General features: G+C 43.7%; 2 protein-coding genes across 2 annotated transcripts in view; both read left to right on the plus strand.

Moving 5' to 3' along the window:
• Positions 1-18,463, plus strand: part of thada (THADA armadillo repeat containing) — a 104,217-nt gene extending 85,754 nt beyond the window's left edge. Inside the window, exons 37-38 of the mRNA XM_036982928.1 lie at positions 17,290-17,459; positions 17,691-18,463. Of these exons, the coding sequence (XP_036838823.1) occupies positions 17,290-17,459; positions 17,691-18,017 (497 nt within the window). The 3' untranslated portion in view covers positions 18,018-18,463. The remainder of the gene's footprint in view (positions 1-17,289; positions 17,460-17,690) is intronic.
• A 2,417-nt stretch (positions 18,464-20,880) lies between these two features.
• LOC110527092 (mRNA decay activator protein ZFP36L2-A) lies at positions 20,881-24,173 on the plus strand. The gene is made up of 2 exons (XM_021608259.2): positions 20,881-21,230; positions 21,467-24,173. Exons 1-2 carry the CDS (start codon positions 21,180-21,182, stop codon positions 22,649-22,651), a joined length of 1,236 nt encoding a protein of 411 aa, XP_021463934.1. The 5' UTR covers positions 20,881-21,179; the 3' UTR covers positions 22,652-24,173.
• The last annotated feature ends 2,661 nt before the right edge of the window (positions 24,174-26,834 follow it).

Here is a 26,834-nt window from a genome sequence, read left to right on the forward strand (position 1 = left end):
ACAAAAGAACCCACAACAACATCTAAAGAACTGCAGGCCTCAATTGCCTCGGTTAAGGTCAGTGTTCATGACTCAACTATAAGAAAGAGACTGGGCAAAAATGGCATCCATGGCAGAGTTCCAAGGCAAAAACCACTGCTGACAAAAAAAGAACATAAAGGCTCGTCTCACTTTTGGCAAAAAACATCTTGATGATCCCCAAGACTTTTGGGAAAATATTCTGTGGACTGTCGAGACAAAAGTTGAACTTTTTGGAAGGTGTGTGTCCCGTTACATCTGACCATAAAAGTAACACAGCATTTCAGAAAAAGAACATCATACCAACAGTCAAGTATGGTGGTGGTAGTGTGATGGTCTGGGGCTGCTTTGCTGCTTCAGGACCTGGATGACTTGCTGTGATTGATGGAACCATGAATTCTTCTCTCTACCAAAAAATCTTGAAGGAGAATGTCCGGCCATCAGTTCGTGACCTCAAGCTGAAGCGCACTTGGGTTCTGCAGCAGGACCATGATCCAAAACACACCAGCAAGTCCACCTCTGAATGGCTTAAAAAATCAATTAAATAAGGTTTTGGAGTGGCCTCGTCAAAGTCCGGACTTGAATCCGATTTGAGATGCTGTGGCTTGACCTGAAAAGGGTGGTTCATGCTCGAAAACCCTCCAATCTGGCTGAATTAAAACAATTCTGCAAAGAGTGGGCCAAAATTCCTCCACAGCGATGTGAAAGACTCATTGGCAGTTTTCGCAAATGCTTGATTGCAGTTGTTGCTGCACAAGCAGTTATTAGGTTTAGGGGGCAATTACTTTTTCACATGGGGCCATGAAGGTTCGGATAGATTTTTTCCTTTAATAAATCAATCATCACTACCCAAGTAAACACAAAATGCAGTTATCTTTGTGTAATATTAAAATTAGTTTGATGACCTGAAACATATAAGTGTGACAAATGTGCAACAAAATAAGAAATCAGGAAGGGGGCAAATACTTTTTCACAGCACTGTATATCTGTTGTTGACTTATTTCACTCACCTCGACATCATCGCTTCTCAAGGACGGGTCCGACTCCGTATCATCAACCAACACAGAAACAGTCACTTTCACGGTGAAAAGTCCTGTCTGCTTTGGGGCTGTCATATTGAGTAATGAAGTAAAAAATAAACTTTGAAAAGTGAAATGACACAATCCCCTGTTTCTGGTTAATGACAACAGCCCATATACCACAACAGATTGTTAACAAGTACATTTTGCGATATTGACACAGATATTATTGTTAGAAAAACAAGGCCTTTCGAAGCCGCTATAGTAATTTAAAGAAAGGCCGTCGACAGCCGCAATGGGTTCTAAAGGGCTATTAACTAGCATTGAAAAAGTGTATCCTTTGTTCTCGTAAAAAAAAAAAAAATCCCTAATTTCTGAATCATGCCTGTAACGTCAGTAGCTACAGTAGACCATTCATTTCTCGGTCGGAGGGGAGGAACAGGTAGCCTACACACACACTGATGAAGAGTTTCAGCTGGCAGGCAGGCAGACACTGGAATATGTTTCTGACTGACAGTCAGGGTTTACATATGTGTATTTTTTTTTTTTTTTTGTGGGACTGGGTAAAAAAAAATAACCGTAAAGTAAAATAACGTTATTAGCCGGGGCTCTCGAGTGGCACAACGGTCTAAGGCACTGCATCTCAGTGCAAGAGTTGTCACTGTAGTCCCTGGTTTGAATCCAGGCTGCATCATATCCGGCTGTGTTTAGGAGTCCCATAGGGCGGCACACAATTGGCCTAGCGTCGTCCAGGTTTGGCCGGGTTAGGCCGTCATTGTAAATAAGAATTTGTTCTTAACAGACGTGCCTAGTTATATAAAGGTTCAATTTAAATAAAAAAAACTGGTTTCCATGCTTTTTAAATAACTGTTCTGTTCCGGAACAGTATAGATCACCTTCGTTGTCAGTTCCTCAAAAAAAAAAAAATGTTCTGTTCCCTGAACCAGCTCCTACCTCTGGTATTGACATATGTCTGCTCAGTGTGACTTTCTCTCCTCAAGACACACTTCCTTTATTTTCCCAGCTTCTTCTCCTGGCGAAAACACAGGATCCACCCTTATTGTCGCTGCATCTGCCTCCAGTGATAACATCACCTCATTGTTCTCTAATAAAAAGAACATCGATGTCTATACATCAATGTGTACGTTGGGGCCGAGCAGGGTCAGATACGAACCAGAGGACTAAGACTGATATGCTTTTTCTACAACAGGATGGGAATAAAATGAACATAATTGCTGTGTGTTTGTGTGGTGTGTGTCCTGGGGATCCCCTGTCATTTCTCCCTCCTCACCACACTAGTCATTTCCTGAGAGTTCAACCCTGATGTGTGGGCGTCAGAATTCTTCATGGACTCTACAGAGCGTACATTATTCTGCTGTCCAAAGGGACACTGTGTGTTGATGTCCTGTCTACATTCAGCCCAGCCACCGTGTCTGCCTACAGAGTACTGTAATGGGGATGGGGGCATGTTTACGACCTAACGTGGCAGGGTAAAGTAGTGGTGGTGTCAAGCCAAGGCCATGTAATGACCAGCTCTCTGCCTTTTGATATGGAAGTGAATCAGACTCAATCCCTTCACCCCAGTAGACCCAAGCAGGTACTCTACTTCATATCCACAGACGTATTTCAACGTAGGGGTGGTTATATAAAGGAAGAGGGCTTGACTTAGTACACAAAAAACACAATGTAGTACAATATATGGTATGGTAGATTGTCAACCACAGTAGATGGTCAATTGACTTGGAAAGTTAGTCAAATGTCCTCGTTTTTTAAAATGATCAATTAATCCATTTACCAAAGAGCACATTCTCAATCTACAAAGATCTACTATTTTGTATCCTAGCAGCACTTCCCTCTTCTTTTGTTTATTCTACAAGTTAGTTATGCATTTAGAAGTATGAGAGAGAGAACAACCTTTCAACATTTTGTTCTATAGTATTATACAGTCCTTGTAGCCTGATAAGGCTGAACTACAGTGGAGCCCTGTGTTTCCCCTATATGTATAAATCATGGCCGCCACTGAAAACAAAATAATCAGGATGGTAAAATGTTTTCAGTGTAAACTTAAATGACTAAAACCAGAAAGTACGTAGAAAAGATGCATTGCTACATCACATCTTTTTTTAATAAGACCATCTTTGAGAACTAACAATAACCAAAATAAAAATTTGACAGTCAGGGAGAATATGAAATTCCAAAACCGATAGAACAAGGCACAAGCCAATGGCGAAATGTGTATAATTGCATGAAAATAGCTTTGAAACTAGAATGTTTCTCTCTGCCCAATGACAACATTTGTAGAATAGCAGGAAACAAACTTTAAAACTGTAAAATGCTGTCACTGCGGCCAAGAGGAGGGCATCTAAAACCGTGCCATAGGCCACGCCCACTACAACGGATTTCTATTAGATTATGATTCAAAAGTGCCAATGCAAAGTTGCACCTTTTTCTGTTGGAGTTATTTCATAAAACTGATCAGAATTCCAAAGAATGCTGACGTCATGCCGGGAAAAAAACATTTAGGGGATGTGACGTTAAATGGAGGGCATGGTTATCCAGCCTATTCCCTATGATGTCAAATTAAAATGTGTTGGAAATACTTAACACCATCTAACCAGTTATTAAATAATGTTATCGGTATATGCAGTTACACTAAGTGACCAAAAGTATGTGAACACCTGCTCATGGAACATATCATTACAAAATCATGAGAATGAATATGGAGTTTGCCACTCCCTTTGCTGCTATAACAGACCACTCTTCTGGAAAGGCTTTCCACTAGATGTTGGAACATTGCTGGGGGACTTGCTTCCATTCAGCCATAAAAGCATTAGTGAGGTCAGGCACAGATGTTGGGTGATGAGGCCTGGCTCGCAGTCACCGTTCCAATTCAACCCAAAGGTGATCGATGGGGTTGAGGTCAGGGCTCTGTGCAGGCCAGTCAAGATCTTCCACAAACAAACCATTTCTATATGGACCTTACTTTGTGCACGGGGTAGGTGCCATAGCTTCAGCCGGTGCAGCTCTGTGGAGCCGCGGGCCCCCTATGTAATTTCAATACCACCCCACCATGCCCAAGTATTAATTGTTGACATGGGTCCATCAACTCTAAGATATGTTGAAGATCTTTCTTTAACACAGGCTATATGATAAATGATCCCACTGATGGTTTCACCAACAAAAAGTCAGCATGATATTTTAGTGTATAGTTGACAAATTTTAATTTGCTAAATAAATCACATTATTCAATAGTTTCAATACCATGTTAAGATAATGAAATGCATTCTGGGATTCATTGTGCAAATACTCTCCAAAGCCTTGTTGTTTCTGTCATTGTTTTAAGCAACAGTTGAGCTAGCTATCAAGAGACAATGGCCAGGGGGGAAATTAAGTCGAGAATAGAAAATTAAGGATTTAAAAATCAGCTATGTATCGACAAAAAAGTGGAGCCCAAAAGAGGAAGGCCAAAAATGAGAAAGCAAAGGAGGTATCAGAATTAGTTAAATTAGATTCCTTTTTCAAATGCAGTTCAAGTGCAGCCGTTGCTAGCACAAGCAATGTAGCGGGACCAGAAGAGGATGTAGGTTTGTCATCGCCAGCAGCAGCTTTTGGCGGGTCAAGTGAGCCAAGGCCAAGCTGTTCCATCGTGCCAGAAACGGCAACTTTGACAGAGGAGGATACAGGTTGTCAGGTATCGGCGGATATGACCCTGAGCACAAGCCAGACTATCCCTGGGCTGGGCAGGGAGGAAGAGGAGCAGGGCAAGGCTAGAATCGTGGCGGCTGAGGAAACAGGTGGAAGTGGGGCTGATGGCCTTTTAACCTATCCAACTGACAGGGGGCATTATGCAACAAATATGGATGCAAAGGTTAAATAGCACGTTATTGCATTAGGCTCGTGTAAGCCTACTGGCCCATTCCCAAGAGATAAAGAAAGGCGGTGTTTTTCCGAGTCGTATTACACCACTACAACCAAGGCTGGAATCAAATGACCACGTACATGGCTATGTTATTCGGCCAGGCTAGATTGGGCGTATTGTGAGCCTTGCTGGCTGTTCGGAGATCGGAGTGCCCCTTCTCTGATGCATGGGTGAATGGGGTGAGAGATTGTCGCCATCTAACATACAAAATAGCATGTCATGAGACATCCCAGATTCACATGGGTGCCTGTTTTTGTATATGAGTAATGGAAGCTCAATGGCGCTATTGATGCAGAAATGCAGCACATTTGTTCTAGCGCATAGTTAGGGGCACTGTGAAAAGTTGGGACAGGAATCGTCTCAGTATAATTGAACTGTCATTTTACGACCCAGTTCTGAGAACTTTTAGAACGCACCCCAGGATCTGTTAATTAACTATCTCAGTCCTCAAATCCAAAACGAGCTGATTTTATATCTTAAGCGAGCGAATGAAGTGTGACATCCAGGGAGAGATGCAGGATGCCCCATTTTTTTGTTTCTACTATTATGGACACCGGATGTATCCAAAGTAGACCAGTTAAACCAAGTTCATCGCTTTGAGAGTGATATGGGATGCCGATAATGTCGCCACAGATCTGACCGTCAGTCGTTTTTGGGATTTCTGGAGGCTGCTTACATCAACGGCTGAGCATCAACTTAAAGTCCTGGGCAGCATAGAGGATAATGGGCGGGATATTTCAAAATGTCCTGGGCAGGGGTATGATGGATCTGCTAACATAAGCGGGGTCTATTCGGGTGTGCAGGCCAGAATATTTGAAAAAGAGCCGCTTGCTGTTGTGCGTTGCGTAGCGCACAATCTTTACCTTGCTCAATGTCTCTGTTAAAAATGTGTCAAGAGTTTTTAAACAGTTTTATGAGACTGTTGAACTGTTATACACCTTCTCCGGGCATAGCATAAAGAGATCAATGTTGAGTGGTATATTTGATTTTGCACCAGGAAAAAGAAAATGTAACACTAAAATGACTGTGTCCCACCCGCTGGTCATCTAGATAGGAGTCCCTTGCCACCCTGAGATACAGATATGTGGACGTAATGAAGGACCTCACCAACATTGTGCTTTTAAGTGACCAGAAGAAAGAGAGGGAGGATGCAGCAGCACTGACATTTTGTTTTGTTGTTCTGCAGACTAAGGTTTTAGAAAGTGGGAACGTCGTCTCCAAAATGCTACAGGCCAAAGATGCAGACCTGCACAGAGCAGTCAGCCTACTCAAGGACATAGGGGTCCTGTCCGGACAGGATTTTGAGAAGGACAAAGTCACTGGAAAAACCCTTGCCGACAAATGGGGAGCTCAGAGCGCATTTGAAGACACTCTGAGAAGGAAGGCGAGGCTTCATTTTGATGAGCTATGCGAGGACGAGCGACTGTCTGATGGGGAAAGTAGTTTTAGAGTCAACGTCTTTAATGCAAACCTTGACATCGTTATCCACCAGCTGTCAAACGGATTTAAAAGACTCCATCCATCCCACTACACTGGCCAATGCAGATGAGGAACTCTACGAGACCGCCAACCGGCTGGCTGAAGATTACAGCAAAGATATATCTTCCCTGGCCATTTACTCTCTTTCAGGGCCTATTGTAAGGAGGAAATAGCAAAGCACACTACAGTTAAAGACCTGGCCAAGATGCTCATTGTGGATTTACAGGCAGTCATAGAAAGGAGCATCGCTGTAACGGTAGCCAGTGCCGAGCGCTCCTTTTCAAAACGGACAACAATGAAATCATACCTGAGCAGCAGCACGGGACAGGAGAGACTGTGTGGGTTTTACATTCTGTCCATTGAAAACACCAGGGCCATAGATTTGAATGCCATAATCAACGACTTCGCAGAGTGCAAGGCCCGTCGAATGCCAATCAAATGAGTGAGTATAGCTTAGATTGTTACAGGGCAGGCTACCCAGACAGCCTATATAAATCAAGCTTTATTGAGATTCATTTACATTGCTTGTCAATCTATGACTATGCTCGATCTGTCTTTGGAAACCATGTTGTGGTGCACAGCCGCTGAGCCAATTCATTGTCATCCTAGTCTGTTTAACTAGGCTATAGTAATAATAGTAAGTGCATACGCATCATATACTGTTTAAAGGCATGCTGCCATTTTAAGCTATCTCTTTAAATGCTCCACTTCATTGATTTGCTGGTGTTTTTGCTATAGGCCTCTGCAGGAGTTAGATCATTTGAGATACCGGTATGTCAGTTTTGCCACCGTGCATAACCTCAGCGAGCATGTACTAGGTAATTAGCTATGTTTCGGTGTTTCTGTCGAGGTGGATCTATATATTTATGTTTTATAATATAGGCTATTGCCTATTATTAGCAGATAAAACAGGGTGTTTTTTGACCGCTTTCTGCTTTCCGTGGTGCTGATCGACTTATGGGTTAATTTCTGACAGCGTCCATGGTGCTGAATGTATTGGCTATATTGTGGCTTCTCTGGTAACTGCTTCAAATGTGCCCTTAGATTAGGTTCTACTCTGCTGTTACAATGCTTAGTAATATTACCAGACAGCCTTACCAGCAAAATTAGTTACATTTTAAGGGAAATATGGGTGGGGATGGCGGCCCGTAATTTGTTTGGGCACCTGGGCCCATCATGATTAAGCTATGCTACTGCATTGGGTCATTGTAATGCTGAAACCAGAAAGGGCCTTCCCCAAACTGTTGCCACAAAGTTGGAAGCACAGAATCGTCTAGAATATCTTTGTATGCTGTAGAGTTAAGATTTGCCTTCATTGGAACTAAGGGGCCTAGTCCGAACCATGAAAAACAGCACCAGACCATTATTCCTCCTCCACCAAACTTTACGTTTAGCACTATGCGTTGGGGCAGGCAGCGTTCTCCTGGTATCTGCCAAACCCATATTCGTCCGTCCGATTGCCAAATGGTGAAGCGTGATTCATCACTCCAGAGAAAGCATTTCCACTGCTTCAGAGTCCAATGGCGACAAGCTTTACAACACTCCAGCCAACGCTTGGCTTGTGTGTGGCTGCTCTGCAATGGAAACCCATTTCATGAAGCTCCAGATGAACAGTTCTTGTGCTGATGTTGCTTCCAGAGGAAGTTGGGGAACTCGGTAGTGAGTGTTGCAACCGAGGACAGATTATTTTTACACACTTCAGCACTCTGCGGTCTCATTCTGTGAGCTTGTGTGGCTTACTACTTCGCGGCTGAGCTGTTGTTGCGCCTAGATATTTCCACTTAAGAAAAACAGGACTTAAAGTTGACCAGGGCAGAAATTTGACAAACAAACTTGTTGGAAAGGAGGCATCCTATGACGGTCTGGAGGAAACCTGGCACTATCCCTATGGTGAAGCATAGTGCTGGCACAATCATGCTGTGGGGATGTTTTTCAGGGACTGGGTGACTAGTCAGGATCGAGGCAAAGATGAATGGTGCAAAGTACAGAGAGATCCTTGATAAAAACCTGCTCCAGAGCACTCTGGACCTCAGACTGGGGCGAACAGGACAACGACCGTAAGCACACAGCCAGTACAACGCAGGATTGGCTTCGGGACAAGTCTCTGAATGACCTTGAGTGGCCCAGCCAGAGCCCAGACTTGAACCCGATCGAACATATCTGGAGAGACCTTAAAATAGCTGTGGATCAACGCTCCCCATCCAACCTGACAGAGGTTGAGAGGATCTGCAGAGAAGAATGGGAGAAACTCCACAAATACAGGTGTCCCAAGATTGTAGCGTCATACCCAAGAAGACTCAATGCTGTAATCGCTGCCAAAAGTGCTTCAACAAAGTACTGAGTAAAGGGTCTGAATGCTTACAGTTGAAGTCAGAGGTTCACATACACCTTAGCCAAATGCATTTAAATTCAGTTTTTCACAATTCCTGACATTTAATCCTAGTAAAGATTCCCTGTTTTATGTCAGTTCGGATCACCACTTTATATTAAGAATGTGAATTGTCAGAATAATAGTAGAGAGAATTATTTATTTCTGCTTTAATTTATTTCATCACATTCTCAGTGGGTCAGAAGTTTACATACACTCAATTAGTATTTGGTAGCATTGCCTTTAAATTGCTTAACTTGGGTCAAACGTTTCGGGTAGCCTTCCTCAAGCTTCCCACAATAAGTTTGTTAAATTTTGGCCCATTTCTCCTGACAGAGCTGGTGTAACTGAGTCAGGTTTTAGGCCTCCTTGCTCGCACAATCTTTTTCAGTTCTGCCCCCAAAATATTATATAGGATTGAGGTCCGGACTTTGTGATGACCACTCCAATACCTTGACTTTGTTGTCCTTAAGCCATTTTGCCACAACTTTGGAAGTATGCTTAGGGTCATTGGCCATTTGCGACCAAGCTTTAACTTCCTGGCTGATGTCTTGAGATGTTGCTTCAATATATCCACCTAACCTTCCTCCCTCATGATGCCATCTATTTTGTGATGTCAAGCAAAGAGACACTGAGTTTGAAGGTAGGCTTTGAAATACATCCACAGGTACACCTCCAGTTGACTCAAATGATGTCAATTAGCCTATCAGAAGCTTCTAGAGACATGACATAATTTTCTGGAATTTTCCAAGCTGTTTAAAGGCACAGTCAACTTTGTGTATGTAAACTTCTGACCCAACAGAATTGTGATACAATGAATGATAAGTGAAATCATTTGTCTGTAAAAAAATTGTTGGAAAAGACTTGTCATGCACAAAGTAAATGTCCTAACCGACTTGCCAAAACTATAGTTTGTTAACAAGAAATTGGTGGAGTGGTTGAAAAACTAGTTTTAATGACTCCAACCTAAGTGTATGTAAACTTCCGACTTCCACTGTATGTAAAGCCAGCTGAAGTTTTTTTTTTAAACTGCTAGCTAGCCTAGCCAGCTAGACAACCACCAATGTCGACATAGCTAAGTAGTAAGCCGGATAACAACTAGTCTAGCACAGGCAGGAACCCACAGCTGAGTTAGCTACCAAAGTGAAAAAAGAGCCAAGACTCGTCCTCCAGAGTGAGAGTCAGCTAGCTAATCCAATAGCGATATAGTGAGGTAAATCCACATTGAATTTTCCCGGTCTCCACTGCTGACACTCGCAATGTACTAGTTGGTCAGTAGGAAATTGATGTCACAGGCTTCACATTCACACTTAGCTTAGCACCTGGATTCAGTCAGTCTCATTCCGATTCCTGCTTTCCACTGGTTAAACTAAGCCATCGAAGTCCTTTGGGTTGAAATTAGCACCCCAAATAAGTAGCCGTGCGCACGGTTCCCATACTCCAATCCACTCGCTTTAACCGGACAAACTGTTCCCGACTTCAAAGCCTGCTTGCTTCTTGTTTTCGGCCACAAATGATTGGGCCACACATGAGTCGTAACACCGTTCCTTGTGGTTATTACAGTACTATGCAGGTATTACTACACTAGCTACAAACAACGTAAATCTACTACAACACTCAATCGCTGACTGGACTACCAAACTCACAGGAGAAGAGGCGTTGCAGTTTTATATGGTTTCTTCTTTGTGGATGTACAGTACCAGTCAAAAGTTTTGACATAGCTACTCATTCAATTGTAGAATAATAGTGAAGAAATAAAAACTATGAAATAACACACATGGAATCATGTAGTAACCACATGGAATCAAAATAGATTTTATATTTGAGATTCTTCAAAACAGCCACCTTTTGCTTTGATGACCGCATTGACCAGAAGAATATAAAATCCATTTTGATTTAACACTTTTTTGGTTACTACATAATTCCATATGTGTTACTTCATACTTTTGATTTTTTAAATATTATTCTACAATGTAGAAAATAGTAAGATGGAAGAGAAACTAACTTTTGACTGGTACTGTGCATCGAGTTTCACAGTATTACCGGTGAGCTACTATCATTCCACTATTAGCGCCAGATATATCAGACATTTCCTGAAACTACAATGCAAAAAATCCTGTCTCTATCACCTTTAATTATGTTACTTAATTACGGTGACAACTGTAGTTGTGGATGTTATTGTTTATTCCATTTAGAATGTTCAGCATTTAGTTACCTATTAGCTCAGTGGCATTGAACTGTCAACCTCATAGTTCAGATATAAAGTGTGGTTCTCTGCAGACTGAATAGCATCAACAGTAGTGGTCTTATGGGCTGTGCTGACCTGTCAGGCCATTCTCAATGAACCATCATTGAATCCACGCTCTCAGCCTATGTCAATATTAACTTCAATATTATGTCGTGTGTGTGTGCCGCTCTGTCCAATCACTTACAGCAGCATGATGGTAGGAGGATATGCAGATTTTTCACCTATAAACCACGTTTTCTGTTTTTAACTGGGAATCGTTCAGTCATTAAACCAGGGTTAGTAGTGTATGAATGGAGCTTGCATTAGGGCTGGGAATCATCAGTCATTAAACCTGGGTTAGTAGTGTATGAATGGAGCATGCATTAGGGCTGGGAATCGTTCAGTCATTAAACCAGGGTTAGTAGAGTATGAATAGAGCATGCATTAGGGCTGGGAATCGTTCAGTCATTAAACCAGGGTTAGTAGTGTATGAATGGAGCATGCATTAGGGCTGAGAATCGTTCAGTCATTAAACCAGGGTTAGTAGTGTATGAATGGAGCATGCATTAGGGCTGAGAATTGCCAGGGACCTCACGATACGATATGATCACGATACTTAGCTGCCGATACGATATGTATTGCAAGGCCGTTAACCCCCACCAACTTCTCCCCGGGCGCCGATGATGTGCATATCTATTAAGTTAGCCCCCCGACTGCACTGTTGTTCAACTGACTATGTATCCCCGTCCCCTTTCTATATGTATTGCGATTCGACACTGATTTTATTTGCGACTCGATGTTTCAAACAAATTGCTCACCATATGTCTGCTGCAAGGGGGCAAGAGAGAGCCATGACAACCTAGTTTTGATCAGTCATGGAAATGAAAGTGCTGAAAACAAATTGACTGCCTATTTTAAAAGAAAAACGAGAACAAGCTATGAAGGATAAATCCTGGCATTTTGGTTCAGGTAAAGCCAACTAGCAAAATAAGTATATTGTCAAAATGATACATATTGGGACGTTCATTTTTATGTGTTGTAACTATCAAGTCTCTTTTTTAGCCTGGAAGCACCCTTCTGTCAAATCTGAGGCCCAGCTTAGTCTACTGACGACAACTGAAGAAAAAGCTTTGAGGTGAAGTAATATTCTGTAGTTGTCACCGCAAGCGGAGAAAATCACGTACAATTAGAACTAAAATCACTCCTGAGTGTCACTGTTACTTTAGACTGGTCTGGAGATGGCCAGGTAGTCCCACCAGCACTGGCGTAGTACAACCGACTTTTATATGTTCATGATTGTTGTGATTTCTTGTTATTGATTACTAGAGTAGAGGCTCTTCTTGCGAGGCTAGTCTTTATCTCGCACACTGGTTCTCGTTGAGCTATAGGAGGAAGTTGGGGCTCTAAAGTGTTTTTATTTCACACACCAACACCTCTCACTCACTCTCTCTCTCGCTCTCTCGCTCTCTCGCTCTCTCGCTCTCTCGCTCTCTCGCTCTCTCGCTCTCTCGCTCTCTCACTCTCTCACTCTCTCACTCTCTCACTCTCTCACTCTCTCACTCACTCACACACTCACACACACACGTCCTGGTCTCCGCACCTCTGCACAATCTCCAGTGTGTGTGTCAGGGTTTCCCTTGATGGCTTTTAGCAAAATCTTATATGAAAAGCCGATACATTTTAATTGTTGCCGGCCAAATTGAACGGGAGAAAAGAACACTGCCATTTGTAAAATAATGCTTTATTATTAATTAACCAAGTGTCCATCTAACGTTTTTATGCAGGTGAAGTACATGTTGGATAAAGTCCTGATTACATTTTTCGGTAAACCTTCCAAATGTCAATCAAACTAAATACACTAGACAAGTTGGGACCTTTTTGTGTCTAAAATGTATTAATTATGTTGGTGGGCAAATATTGATATAATAACCGTCATATCGAGTAGGCTAAATGTGCGCTCTAGCCAACCGTGCACAGATAAAGTGCGCTCTGGCAGGAACCCACCAAAAAACCAGCTGATATAAAGTATAGAGGCTGACAGCTGAGTTAGCTACCAAAGTAAAAAAAGAGCCAGTAGCATGACCTTGCTGAAGAGCTCAGTGACTTTCAACGCAGCACTGTCATAGGATGCCACCTTTCCAACAAGTAAGGTTTCTGCCCTGCTAGAGCTGCCCTGGTGAACTGTAAGTGCTGTTATTGTGAAATGGAAACGTCTAGGAGCAACAACGGCTCAGCTGCAAAGTGGTAGGCCACACAAGCTCACAGAAAGGGATGCTGAGGCGCGTAGTGCGTAAAAATCGTCTGTCCTCGTTTGCAACACTCACTACCGAGTTCCAAACTGCCTCTGGAAGAAGCAATGTCAGCATAAGAACTGTTTTTCGGGAGCTTCATAAAATGGGTTTGCATGGCAGAGCAGCCTATGATCACCAAGCACAATGCCAAGTGTCGGCTGGAGTGGTGTAAAGCTCACCGCCATTGGACTCTGGAGTGATGAATCACGCTTCACCATCTAGCAGTCCGACAGACAAGTCTGGGTTTGGCGGATGCCAGGGGAACGCTACCTGCCACAATGCATAGTGCCAACTAAAGTTTGGTGGAGGAATAATGGTCTGGGGCTGTTTTTCATGGTTCGGCTTAGGCCCCTTAGTTCCAGTGAAGGGATATCTTAATGCTACAGCATACAATGACATTCTAGACGATTCTGTGCTTCCAACTTTGTGGCAACAGTTTGGGGAAGGCCCTTTCCTGTTTCAGCATGACAATGCCCCCATGCACAAAACGAGGTCCATACAGAAATGGTTTAGTTGAGCTCGGTGTGGAAGAACTTGACTGCCCTGCACAGATCCCTGACCTCAACCTCATCGAATACCTTTGGCATGAATTGGAAAGCAGACTGCGAGCCAGGCCTAATCGCCCAACATCAGTGCCCGACCTCACTAATGCTCTTGTGGCGAAATGGAAGCAAGTCCCCGCAGCAATGTTCCAACATCTAGTGGAAAGCCTTCCCAGACGAGTGGAGGCTGTTATAGCAGCAAAGGGGGGACCAATTCCATATTAATGCCCATGATTTTGGAATGAGATGTTCGACCAGCAGGTGTCCATATACTTTTGGTCTTGTAGTGTATCTTATTTGTCACACGTGCACAATATAAAGAGCCTATTCTGAGAGGAGTATCACCTCAGTGAGTGCTGCTGCTGCAGCTCCTCACCTCGTTGCTGCTGGAGTGAAACGTGCTTTTATATTATCCCAGTCATTGCGCAGCAATTCTAAATGGAATTGCGTGTTAACTTGTTTTGATGGCCACCATTTTAAAAATGGCTCTTTTTTATTTCTCAACTGGTAATTGAAGCGGCCTCTTCACCCACCATTCATGTACATAGGCAACGGTAGGCAGGCTATCAGCGCGTCACCCACCCCTTTGCACTGTGAGCTGGAGGCATGCATTTTGAGAACTGATACTTAATTGTTTGAAACCTGAACGTTTTACTTCATATTATGAAGCGTGTCTTACCTTGCTTCAAAGTAGCCTAGGCAAAATCCGACCATTTTGAAATCTGGAGGCAATTATTTCATAAAGACTTCCTCATATGCCATAACCAGCATCTCCTGTTCTATTGGTTTTCGTATCAACTTTCTTTCGTTGTCCAGAAGCCAAAAGCACAACCCTAGTCATATTAGCAAACTATCCTAGTTGATGAGTCTTTTAGATTCACAACAGATTTTCATCTCTGTCACATATGGAACCGCTTGCATCAGGTGCGCTGTTTAAAATTGTGTTTCCCTGTGAATTGCATTTTGGCAAATGTTTGAAAATGACACTTTAGTGGCAGCTTCATTACAGGTGTTGCATGTTCTGTTAAGATTACCATAATCTAAGTGTGTAATTTCTGTCGTTCTGAGCACCTTGGATGGATGCCCTAATGGATTACACACCCAACGCATATATGGGTCCGGTAAATTAACATTTTCTCGGTCACGAAACCCTGGTGTGTGTGTGTTACTGCCAGTGAATGTGTGTGAGCATATAGGTACAGGTATACAAAAGCCTACACCGTAGTAACCCAAGATTGTCACCATTTTGTGTATCAGCACTCAAAATGTGTTTCTCTGATCTGTGGGGAGTGAAAGATTAAGCAGGGCCTTGTTAGAAATGGAGGGGTCTGGGGCAGGGGCCTGTGTGTTCCCAAGGTTAGGGGTCCAGGTGGATTAAAACTGGGCATAGAAGTGGTGTACTGTGGCCCCCTATCTCTCTGATGTGGGTGGCTGAGCAGCTGAATGGAGCGTGGGCGTGTAACTCCCCCCTCACACTCCAACACACAGTATGATGACGCCAGGAAGGCAGGAGGGTCCACCAATATATCTTATTTTACCACTATCATTACAGCCCTCCTCTGTCATTGGTACACCCGACACCCCCCCAGCTGCAGAAACTATGTCCCGGATTTGCGGAACACCAAAGCTCCCTTCTCTCTTTCCTTATGTCCAAACTTTTTTTTTTTTTTAATTAGTTCCAGCCCAAGACTCGCACCACATATTGATTTCAGGAATTAAGCATCCTGCTTTCCCGCCGGAATTTGGCTCTGTTTCATAGCGAAACATGGCACAGAGCTTGCTGGCTGCGTAACGGTGCAGAAACAAGGCGGATGGGAAAAATTCACCCCCCAAAATACCGTTGACGTGACCGAAGGGCAGTACTTGGAACAGGCATTGATCTCTCTGAAATGAGTCTAAATCTATTTCCAGTGCAGCTGTAGCTCATACAATGCCCTACAGTACCTTTCCTCATGTTATGGTTTTATGATGAGATTTTTTAATTGTGGGACTCCATATACTTTGTGTCGTGTATACTCCTGGATTGTTCTCCACACTCTTTTTTTATTCTAGCCACTGAATGCCAACTGTAGTGGTGGGTCAGTCACTCCCTGCCAGCCCCATTAACCAACAGGAAGATGGTGGCACTGCCCCGTCTTCTCTCCGATAAGATTGTTAGATAAACACTATTACTCACATAAACAACACACTCTAACACCGACACTCTTGCCCCACCACATACACACACATGACTAATAGCAGGGGAAAGCCAATCCCCTGAGAGGAGTGTAGTGGATGTTGAGTACTGTAAGCCGAGGACAGACCAGGGGAAATCGTGTTAGTGAAGTGTGAAGCCTCCCAAAAGTTCATCAATTGAAAAGTGGCTAGTTTCCTATTATGCCTTAATGTTTGGGGCTGGTTGTGTTTTGAAGCATGCTGGGCCAGGTCCAGCGGTGAAGCCTGTCACCTTCTCTCCCCCTCTGGGATGAATGGCTGGGGTGACACCAGAGCTGGGACAACCCAGAGAGGGGGCGGCACAACACTTTGGTTTGAGAAAGGAACATGCCACTCCGGCTCAACACACAAAATCCCTGATAATACCGTACAATTACCATCTTCCTAGGTTCGGAGTGGGTTTCCATGAATCTCAAGTCCTTGGTTTTACACCCTTTTAGAGGGGAAATCCAATCTTCCTGAACAGCTACTATCCCCAGCACTGTTGGGGTGGTGGTGGTGGTTAAGGAGTGGTTTGGGATGATGTTGATGGGGGTTAAGGTGATGCCCCCCCCCTCCTTTATATTTGTTTTAAGTCCCCTTTTGGGCATGGTCAAGGGCATGGTCAAGGGATAATAAGACACAAAAACGCACATAGTTGCGGAGAGCTTTCACATTGATGCGTGGATTCGTTACATCTAGGGCTAGAGGCTGTTGCTGGATGAGCGTTAATACTGTCATGTCCTCCCGTCTCTTCTCTCTTCACTTACGCTCTTCCTGTGCTCTCTCCCATACTCTTTCCCAGCTCAATCCTTGGTGTGTTTTATTTAAATATCTTTCCCATAATAGGTTCCAGGCTCAGAAGAGAACGCACACTTGGTCTGGAACATAAAGACAGAAGCGCATCAATCTTGTGTATAAGCTTGGCATTGATCCTGTGTCAGGCAACCGGTTGGGAGCAGACTTCATTTTTTCTTCTCCTGCTCCTTATTTAGTGTTCTTTGGGCCTAATGGTGACGGATGTTGTGAACCAAAAGAACATCCACATTGTAGCGTCGTCAGTGCTGCTGTACTAGAACAGTGCTTCTCGTTCTGGTGCCTGTTCACCCCTAAAGACTCCCCTGCTCTCCAAACCATACTTACCCCTGTCTCTTCTCTCCAGATTCCCAGAATGTGAAAGTAGGTATGTGAACCCCGACCTCATGTTGTTGACTCTGTCCCCTGTGTCCCTAGATGTGGCCTGTGTCTCGGTGTGCCCACCTGTTGCCCTGGACATGGGTGTGGGGTTGCTATGCCAGCTGTTCCAGCTGTGGGGGCAGGTGCCAATGGGCATCCTCACCCTGACAGAGTGGCTGCTGGGAGACCAAGAGCAAGAGACAGCCACAGCAGAAGCAACTGGCCTGGTAAGGAGACACACACACACACCTCCCGAAGAGTTGGGATTCAACTGGATAAGATTAGTTGGAATGGAGAGTTGACGTCTATGCCCTTTGGGATGAAGAAGATACTCTGCCAATCTCTGAAATGCATTAAATAATTAAATGTACTTCATTCAATCTGAATCCATTCTTTACCCTTGTCCATTTGAACACAATAGTTCTCATCTTCCATTCATTCTCATCTCCTCTGCTCAGGATGAAGAGGACTTCCTGTTTGAGAAGGGCGATCTGAACCTTTGGGCCGAGCCTGTCCAGTGGGCACGGCTACTACACAGACACCTGGGTGTCCTCTTCAAGGCCCCAGGGTTGACGGCTCTGAACCAGAACCAGGCAGAGTTGCTCAGACTTTCAGCCCAGGCAGAGGCCCTATCCCTGGCCACCCAGCAGGCTCTAGAGGGCCTCCCAGCCCTGCCCCAGTTTTCCTGCACCATAGAGCATGCCCGGCTGGCCCTACAGCAGGAGAGGGCCACACTGGCTTTGGCTATACTGGGGACCCTGAGACAGACTGGGCTGTCAGGCTGAGGACTAGGGAAGATCAATGTCGGTCTAAGACACCATAGCCACTAGTAAGTTAACATTCTTGGTCGGTTTCTGGGGTCAAGACCAGAGTAAAGGTGGATTTGGTATTGTAGATTGAACCCTCTCGATAGATATGCAGGTTGGAGTTCTGTCAAGTCTTCACTTGTTAAGATAACTGATGGTGAAAAGGGGGTGGAGTATGATCTATTAACCACAGTTATGGAATTACATTTTTCAGCTATGAGACATCACTTAGTGCCTGGAAATGCATCAACGGTCTCGCTACTCCAATACATATTTTGATTTGAACAATTATGCAAGCAGTACACATTTTAACGACTAACATTTTAATCAGTGGCGGTTGTATTTGTTTTAGAAGGGAATGAACTGCGGAAAGTGTTTATGTTCGAGTTTTGTTTCTGTTTTTCAAATTAAAGATGCCTAATTCATGTGCCTCGTAATTTTTGAAAACAACCGCAGGGCGTTATGTATGTGTCCTCACAGCACCTTGTACAACAGGACTGAGCACTGAGGCTTCAACCTATGTGCTGGGACATAGTATTCCTTTAGCTCTACATGTGAAAAAGAACACTTTGTGCACTGTTCTCATATACACTACACTGTAACAGGGAAAGGGAAAGGGCTAGTCAGTTGCACAACAATGTATTCAACCGAAATGTGTTTTCTGCATTTAACCTAACCCCTCTGAATCTGAGAGGTGCGGGCTGCCTTAATCGATGTCATCGGCGCCAGCGGAGCAGTCGTCGTTGGGGGGGGGGGGGGTTTAACTGTCTTTCTCAAGGGCAGAACGGCAAATGTATACACCTTGCCGGCCTTGGGGATTCGAACCAGCGACATGTATACAGTGCACTCTACCCTACATAAACATTGCCTCCAAGGATGTTGTGCACTTCGGACATTTAGATGAAATCCACACAACACCCGGAGTCATAAGGTCCTCAAAAACAGAAGCACCAACAGTGTGGTTTTAATGGGGAGGAGGGAGTAAATCTGTTGACAATGCATGGGGTTGCTAACGCAGATGTTTACCCTAAATTACACTCGTAATTCAATTTGTTCTGTTTACAGCTGTCCTCGGATATGTTGTAAGAGAGGTCATTTTCATATATTTAACTTGTTTTCCAGTGGACTCTTCTCCACCATTTGTTTAGGTTTTTATGCCCCCTTGGTGTCCTAGGTTACGTAATTAGGAGGGCAATACAATGGTCCACTGTCCCGTGCCTGCGACCCGTGCAGACAGCTGGGCAGTCTCGCTCTGTAGTACTGGCAACGTTCCCTGTTACTGTAAAAATTCTGTCATGTTTTTTGGAACGCTTGGAACACCCCCCAATAAAAACAGCACTGTCTGGTGGGAGAGTTTGGTTTTTTTTGAGGATGAGGACATGATCAAGGGATTTCTCAAAAGTATGAGGCTTGCCTTGTCATTAGACTATTTATCATAAACGCTCGAGCTCAAATGTAAAGGTTCGTAGTAGTAGAATCCAACCCGTTGTCATTTGGTTTCGAGGGTTGCTAGTTGGCTTTTTTTATATCCAGCTCTCAGCAGCTGAACTACTCACAGTATTACTATTGAATGAAGCACAATACACTTTCAGATTTGGGCAATTGGGAAAGACTTGATGGTAACTGGTGTCACAGAAACCTGCAATTTTTGGTGATATGTTTTCTACAGAATTGTAACATACTCCAAACAAAAATATATCCCTTGTGGGACCCTAGTATAGCCATGCTGCTCTGCACCTCATTACTAATGATGCAGTCTTTCTATGGTGTGGCTGTGAACTTGGTTCAGCTCCAAATTAGAGTATTTTCATTCTCACATTTTCATAGCTTTCGGGTGGTGTTAGTGTTTGTTACATCACACTGACAAAATAGGCTATTTTAAATTGAAATCATGCCTTGCACCTCAGCAGGTGGCGCTCAAGTCTGTAAAATCATTTTGGGCGTTGCTCTCAGGGGGGCAGTGTTCCACTGCTTTTTAAAATGTTTTTTTTTACAGAGATTCACATTCCTTCAGTCAAGTCTCGGTGCACTATTCTGAGGTTGTGTGCGGTTGAGCCACAGTGTAGAATAGATGGCTGAACGCTCTGTGTTTGAGTGGCTTCAATGAGTACTACTTTGAACTCGTGTGTCCTTGTTATATTTCAATTAGCCATCTTGTGTAAATGAACTGTGCTGCACAACAATTCAACTTATGCAATGTATATGTTTTTGTTGTTGTAATAAGTCGGTTATTTCACCACGTTGGAGTGGGAAATTATATTTTGTATTTTGTAAGAGACCAGGTACAGGGCTTCTCCAACCCTGCTCCTGGAGAGCTGTAGGTTTTCGCACCAACCCCAGTTGTAACTAACTTGATTCCGTTTATCAACACGCTATATGAATCGGATGCCCTAGAAATCAGCGATGGAGTGAATCTATGGGACAATAGTTTTCCAGGAACATCATTATGCAACCACTCGGGTACAAACCTAAACAACAAAAATACATTGCACTCTGGCTGCGTTCATTCATACGATGTCCCCAAACACTTGCTATCCCTCTCAAACGTGCGAAACCGAGAGAGAGAGAGCAGTGGTCCTTACAGTTTGTATTTGCCTAAACGTGTACAAAAAAAGTAACTTTTCCAGCAACTACTACTGTACGCTATTGCTAGATTCAAGCATAGAGCTCCTATTTAATTCCCAGTATTAGTATTCTAATGACAAATTCTATGGAACTTTACACAAGTTCGTGGTGTGATAGAATTGTGGAGGGGTACAATTTCAAGGCGGCCAACCAGTGACTGGAAGACGATTGAATACCGGGGGCGTACCCTGCAGAAAACTTTGCTACAACTTCAGAAAACTCCACCCACGCGAGCCACCGCGAAGCATTTATATCCATGTGCAGAGGGAAAGCAGTTAGTGAAGCAGTCTGGCTCAGCGCTTCTCTAAGGAAGAACCTGCAACACACAAGGAACTTTCACCTACTTGTTGATTCCTCTCCACCGCTGGAATTGCACATTCGTTTTTCCTTCTAACGCTCTAAAAAAAAACAGTCGTGGCACCATTTTACAACCGTTGCCTCGTGCATTGAAGGATCCTGGTCGGTCCTCTATGAGAGCTACTGTAACGTTACTGCGACAGAACTTCCGAAAAAGAGATGTCTGCAACCATCTTGTCCGCTTTCTACGACATCGACATGCTTTACAAGGTATGTTTCCCCATTGTTTGGAGTTGGCAAATATTTTGTTTTTACCAAGTCTGATGGCTAGCTAACTTAGAGCGCACACTTATTTTCAGTAGGTTGCAATAACGTGTTGCTGGCACGCGCATGCAGTTTTAACTTGTAACAAAGTGTACGTTTGCAGTTTTGTTTTATGAGAATGCGTGTTCGTCCAAAACCGCGTTATTGGAAATGCATTGCTAATTTGTCTTTTCTCTCAACAGCAAGATATGAACATGAACGCTGTGAATCACATCAATAGCATACTGGACAAGAAAGCGGTGGGGCCTCCAGTGACCACACACAGCTCCAATAGTTCTTTCGCGCCGGGATTTTTCCGTAGAAGCTCGACCACCAACATGGAAGCAATGACCAACAACAGCAACAAGTACTCTGTCAACTCCTACAGTAATTTGATGGAGAACGCAACGAGCAGCAGCACTGCCATTATGAACAAGGAGAACAAGTTCCGCGACCGGACATACAGCGAGAATGGGGACCGCAGCCAGCAGCTGCAGATCGTGCAGCAGAAGCCAGGCTCTCAGATCAACTCCACCCGCTACAAGACCGAACTCTGCAGGCCCTTCGAGGAGAACGGAGCGTGCAAATACGGAGAGAAATGCCAGTTCGCGCACGGCTACCATGAGCTGAGAAATTTGTCTCGTCACCCTAAGTATAAAACCGAGCCCTGTCGCACTTTCCACACTATTGGCTTCTGCCCCTACGGTCCCCGCTGTCATTTTATCCACAACGCGGATGAGCGCAGACCCGCTCCAAGCAACGCCAACGTGCAGGGGGAACCCAAATCGGCTCGCGAGCTCTGTGGCTATGGTCAAAACGGCGACGTGCCGCAGCAAGTTGGGTACAACCGGGACAGACCAAAGCTTCACCACAGCCTGAGTTTTTCAGGATTTTCCAGCCACCACGGACTTGAGTCGCCACTACTCGAGAGCCCTACGTCGCGCACACCACCACCCCCCTCAAACTCCTCTTGCTCTCTCAACTATTATGAGGACGTACGGTCTCCCAACTCCATGTCTTGTGTGAACAGTGCATTCAGTTTTCCTGGACATGACCTGAAAGCCTTACTTGCTCCCCTGGCCTTGCATACGCAAAACGGCTATGGCAACAACCATTTCAATGGTGCCTACTACGGGAACATTCAAGCCAACATGTGCCCCCCTTCTCCCCCCTCATACAACATGAGCCACTTGCAGTCCCTGCGCCGCCTGAACGATTCACCGGTGTTCGACTCCCCTCCTAGCCCGCCCGACTCCCTCTCAGACCGGGAGAGCTATGCGAGCGGGTCCCTCAGCTCTTCTGGGAGTCTTAGCGGCTCTGAGTCTCCGAGTTTGGATGCTGGGAAACGTTTGCCAATCTTCAGCAGGCTGTCGATTTCTGATGACTAAACATCCCATGTTATTTTCAATGGATCAAATTTGTCCATGACATGGCATTAGTTGTTTTTCCTTTTTGTAATGAGGGTTGTATAGAATTAGATATCAACAGAAGGCATTCCATCGGTGACTTACACTTTTGCGCTGCAAGTAAGGGCAGTATTTGTCTCAGGCAAGCCACACTTCCCTGGGATAGATGTGTACAAAACTTGACACGAGACTGTAAAGCAGATTCAGATTTCCTCCATCCTGCCAAGAAATGCCTTGACACAATGTACATTTTTTTCTTCTAAGTATGTGTTCCTTTCTGAAAGCTTAAACTTCCATTCCAGAACTTTAATCTTTTTTTCACAGCGCCACGCAGTGGTTTGTTTGAGTAGTATAGTTTGTTGCTTAGTTGAAGCACTCTGAGTTAGGTTTGTTTGGGGAAATCACTGCAGATGGTTGAAAATATATTTTATATATTTTTTTAGCTGTTTTGAGTGATTACATAGCAGTGCGTAACTGGCTATGAAATATTTAACTTATTTATTACCTTGTGAAAAAGTGTAGGCTATATGTTGGTAATTTGTCCATACTGTATTTATCAAGTATGATGAAGCAATAGATCTATATTCTTTTATGTTTAAATTATGATCGCCATTATTAATCTGCATAAAGTGGAGTGTATGTCCTTTTCACAGTAATATATATATATTGTTTTTGGTCTCCTTTTGTAACTTCACTTGGTTATTTTTATTGTAAATTAGTAAAAAAAAAAAAAAATCTTAATTTAAGAGAACGTATGTGATATTTATTTCCTAAATTTTGTTTACGTTTATTAAAACAAAAGTTTGCGTGATTTGCTGTTCTGAGGTTGCTTGTAAGAGCTGTGGAAGGTGTTTTGAGAATCCTTATCTAGATGTTTCTGTAGAATGTATAAACAATGTGGTTGTGCAGACCGTCCAAACCTGAGCTAGCCTTGCATATTTTTTTTTTCTCCATAGATCAGACTCGGTGACAAAGAACCCAAGTAAATAAATTAACCAAAAAAGTATTTTGTGTTCTGTTTATACGAGGTCACACTGTGATTCCAGCCACGCGCTAAAGAATGTAGCAATCCTTTGTGCCCCAGTATTATTGTGTAGTGCCTACAGGGTTCACCATCTGACATGCCTTAATATTAACCAAATAAAGTATTTTTCCTACACATATCTTTTCCACAACTTTAATTGAATGTAGTGTTGGAGCTGAATTACTTTTGAAGGTTGTTACCACTTATCATAAGACCCTGGGACAACGATACTATATTATTCCCCGTTCCTCTACTTTTGATTTTGTTTGATATTGACTAGTTCAGGGGATGCGCACTATGTATTTTTTTGACTACTTTTATCAGAAGTAAAGCTTTTTGAATGTAACTAAAACGGACAAAAAGACAACCTGAGTTGTAATATAATTATTTTTGGAGAGTCAGTTCACTACAAATTGAGTGTGAGACTTTGTACTGTACATTTTCTTTTGTAGTTCTCCCAATAAAATGATTTTGAAAATAGTTTTGTGCTGCTTGGTCTTATCCGTCACAGAAAGAATGAAGCAAGTGTCTTGGTATTTCTGGGAAGATCTTTCTCTAGTGTCATCTGTTTTCAACACTACACCCTCAATCATTCATACAGGAAGGATACTGCCTCCTAAAGATACTAGCATGTTCAGGTTTGCCATGCTCCTAACAAAAACACACTAAGTTATAAATCACCCCCAGCATCATTGAGGGGAAAAGGCCTGAGTCATTAGTGAACGCACCCATCTCTGGCATAGCTGTATCAAGTGTCTATCCTCAAAGGCCTACTCTGACCTTGTCTTGGCTAGGGGCCAATGGTGTGTTGACTCGAGTAGACCCTCCAGCACAACAACCAACCCCAACACTAGTGGGAGGTGAGGCTGAGGAACCTACCTTTTTATGTGATTTTGTTTTATTATACTTGTCAGATCTTAGACCAAATCTGAATTGTAAGTAGGTAGGGTCTAGTGTTAAGTGATAAAGCAGTCTCCATACATACTTCACTAATAGGATACCAAATTAGGATGATCATACCAGGTGTGGATGTCATCCCCACATTGTATGTTTCATCTGTGTATGGATGAGAGTAGCCATAACCTCCTGTTATGATTTAGTCTTGAAATAAATCTGCAGAGGTCTCACGCCTGTTTGCCAGGTCTGGAGCAGGTAGATAGAAGTCAAACGGGCAGGGTAAGTGAGAGTTGTTAACCCATTTTAAAAGGTATTGCAGCACTATTTGTTTTTCAGGAGCCCCTCAAGGAACTCTCCACCCATTTTCAATTGTCGATTCTGGGAAGTTATCAGAACCCACAAAGTCATTAAGAAAATAAAGCCCTGGAAGCTGTGTAGTGCGGAAAGTTCACGCCAAGATAAGGGAGGGTGATAAAGGCTGAGCAAATATTTACAGAGTCCTCAGGTTTTCATAATGAAGTGTTTATGAAGAAGAGAGCTGAAGGGCCCACGATGCCTGCGCCAAGTAGGGTTCACGTACCTGTGTGTGTGTGTGTGGGGGGGGGGGGGGGGGGGTGCATGCTCCTACAATGACAGGAAATACTCTGACTTCTGATTACGGCAGGAAGAGCCCAGTTCCTCACCTCCCCTGCTGTGCAAAGTCTTTTTTATTTTCCTTCTGACCGGGTCGGTGGGATGGCTGCTTCTAGAGGTTCCTATTTTTGCAACAGTGCGTTTGCTTGAGAGCAGCTTGGCTTGTCCTGGCATTGTTTTTGTCATGCTCAGTAAGGCGTGAGCCACATCATGACTATTACCATGGAACTTATTTCCAGAACATCTGAGAGAGGGTAGTGTTTACTGAGGATGGAGCAGATCGAGCGTTGACAACATCCAGGACCGCTATGAAACTATTATCAATCAATCAAATGTATTTATACAGCCCTTCTTACATCAGCTGATGTCACAAAGTGCTGTACAGAAACCCAGCCTAAAACCCCAAACAGCAAGCAATGCACATGGAGAAGCACAGTGGCTAGGAAAAACTCCCTAGAAAGGCCAAAACCTAGGAAGAAACCTAGAGAGGAACCAGGCTATGAGGGGTGGCCAGTCCTCTTCTGGCTGTGCTGGGTGGACATTACAACAGAACATGGCCAAGATGTTCAAATGTTCATAGATGACCAGCAGGGTAAAATAATAATCATAGTGGTTGTCGAGGGTGCAACAGGTCAACACCGCAGGAATAAAATGTCAGTTGGCTTTTCATAGCCGATTAAAAGGGCTCTATACCACCCCTCTGCTACCAGTACTCCAGATTACCCAACAGTCCAAATGATATAGCCCGTATGAGTTAGACAGCACCGTTCGCAGTATGGAGAGACCCAATAAGAGAGTAAATGTAAAATAATCCCCTATCTGTGTTCTATTCATGTTGTCTTGACACATGTACACATAACAGCCAAACATGATGGGTATGTGTGAATCTCACAGAGAAGGGAGGGTCATGGCCTTGGGTATTTGGTGAAGCTGTAAAATGTGACATGGCCTATCCACCTCAGTGAAGCTTCACGTCGATTGGTTGTGGCTCACACGTGATTGACACCTGAGAGCATGGCCATATGCAGGTGTCAGTGAGCTGACAGGGTGTGTGGTCCATAAAGGAATGCCACTGTGAGTGTGAATGTAGGATCCACTTATGATCATTATCTTGCACACATCCATAGGCCCGCATCCTTAGGCCCGCATCCTTAGGCCCCCAATGAACAGGATGTAGGTCATACGTGCTGTTTCAGTAAATTAAACCCGACTCTGGTTGCTGTGGACTGAGCACCCTGAGACAAACACACACTAGAATTATGGAATAGCACCTTAAGTGGGAGTGTTAGTATGAAAATATTTAATGAGTGGTGTTCATATGGGAGAGTTCTTGGCAGCGTTTAAGTCCATGACTCCTTTCACTTAAACGATATTACTGAAGAAAGAGTTCGTAGCATGGAACAGAAATCCTTGTGTGTGTGTGTGTGTGTGTGTGTGCGCTCGCGTGCATCCGTGGATGTGTGTTTATGCATCGCTAGTAATTACATATAATCATCCAAAATGTTTATACTGTACAAATAGTGTAGCTATGATGGGTGGTGTGGTATAAGAGAGCCTGGTCGTGAAGAAGTGTTCCCGCTCAGTGATTACCCAGGCAGGCTGTGTGGAATT

The sequence above is a fragment of the Oncorhynchus mykiss genome, chromosome 1 (genome assembly GCF_013265735.2).
Source record: "Oncorhynchus mykiss isolate Arlee chromosome 1, USDA_OmykA_1.1, whole genome shotgun sequence".
Taxonomy (NCBI): Eukaryota; Metazoa; Chordata; class Actinopteri; order Salmoniformes; family Salmonidae; genus Oncorhynchus; species Oncorhynchus mykiss.

What these genes read in the sequence shown, in the direction of transcription:
- LOC110527092 (XM_021608259.2), top strand. Translation starts at nt 21,180, where the DNA reads ATGTCTGCAACCATCTTGTCCGCTTTCTACGACATCGACATGCTTTAC. An exon ending in ACATCGACATGCTTTACAAG is followed by an intron (nt 21,231 to 21,466) that starts GTATGTTTCCCC and finishes TTCTCTCAACAG; the next exon opens with CAAGATATGAACATGAACGC.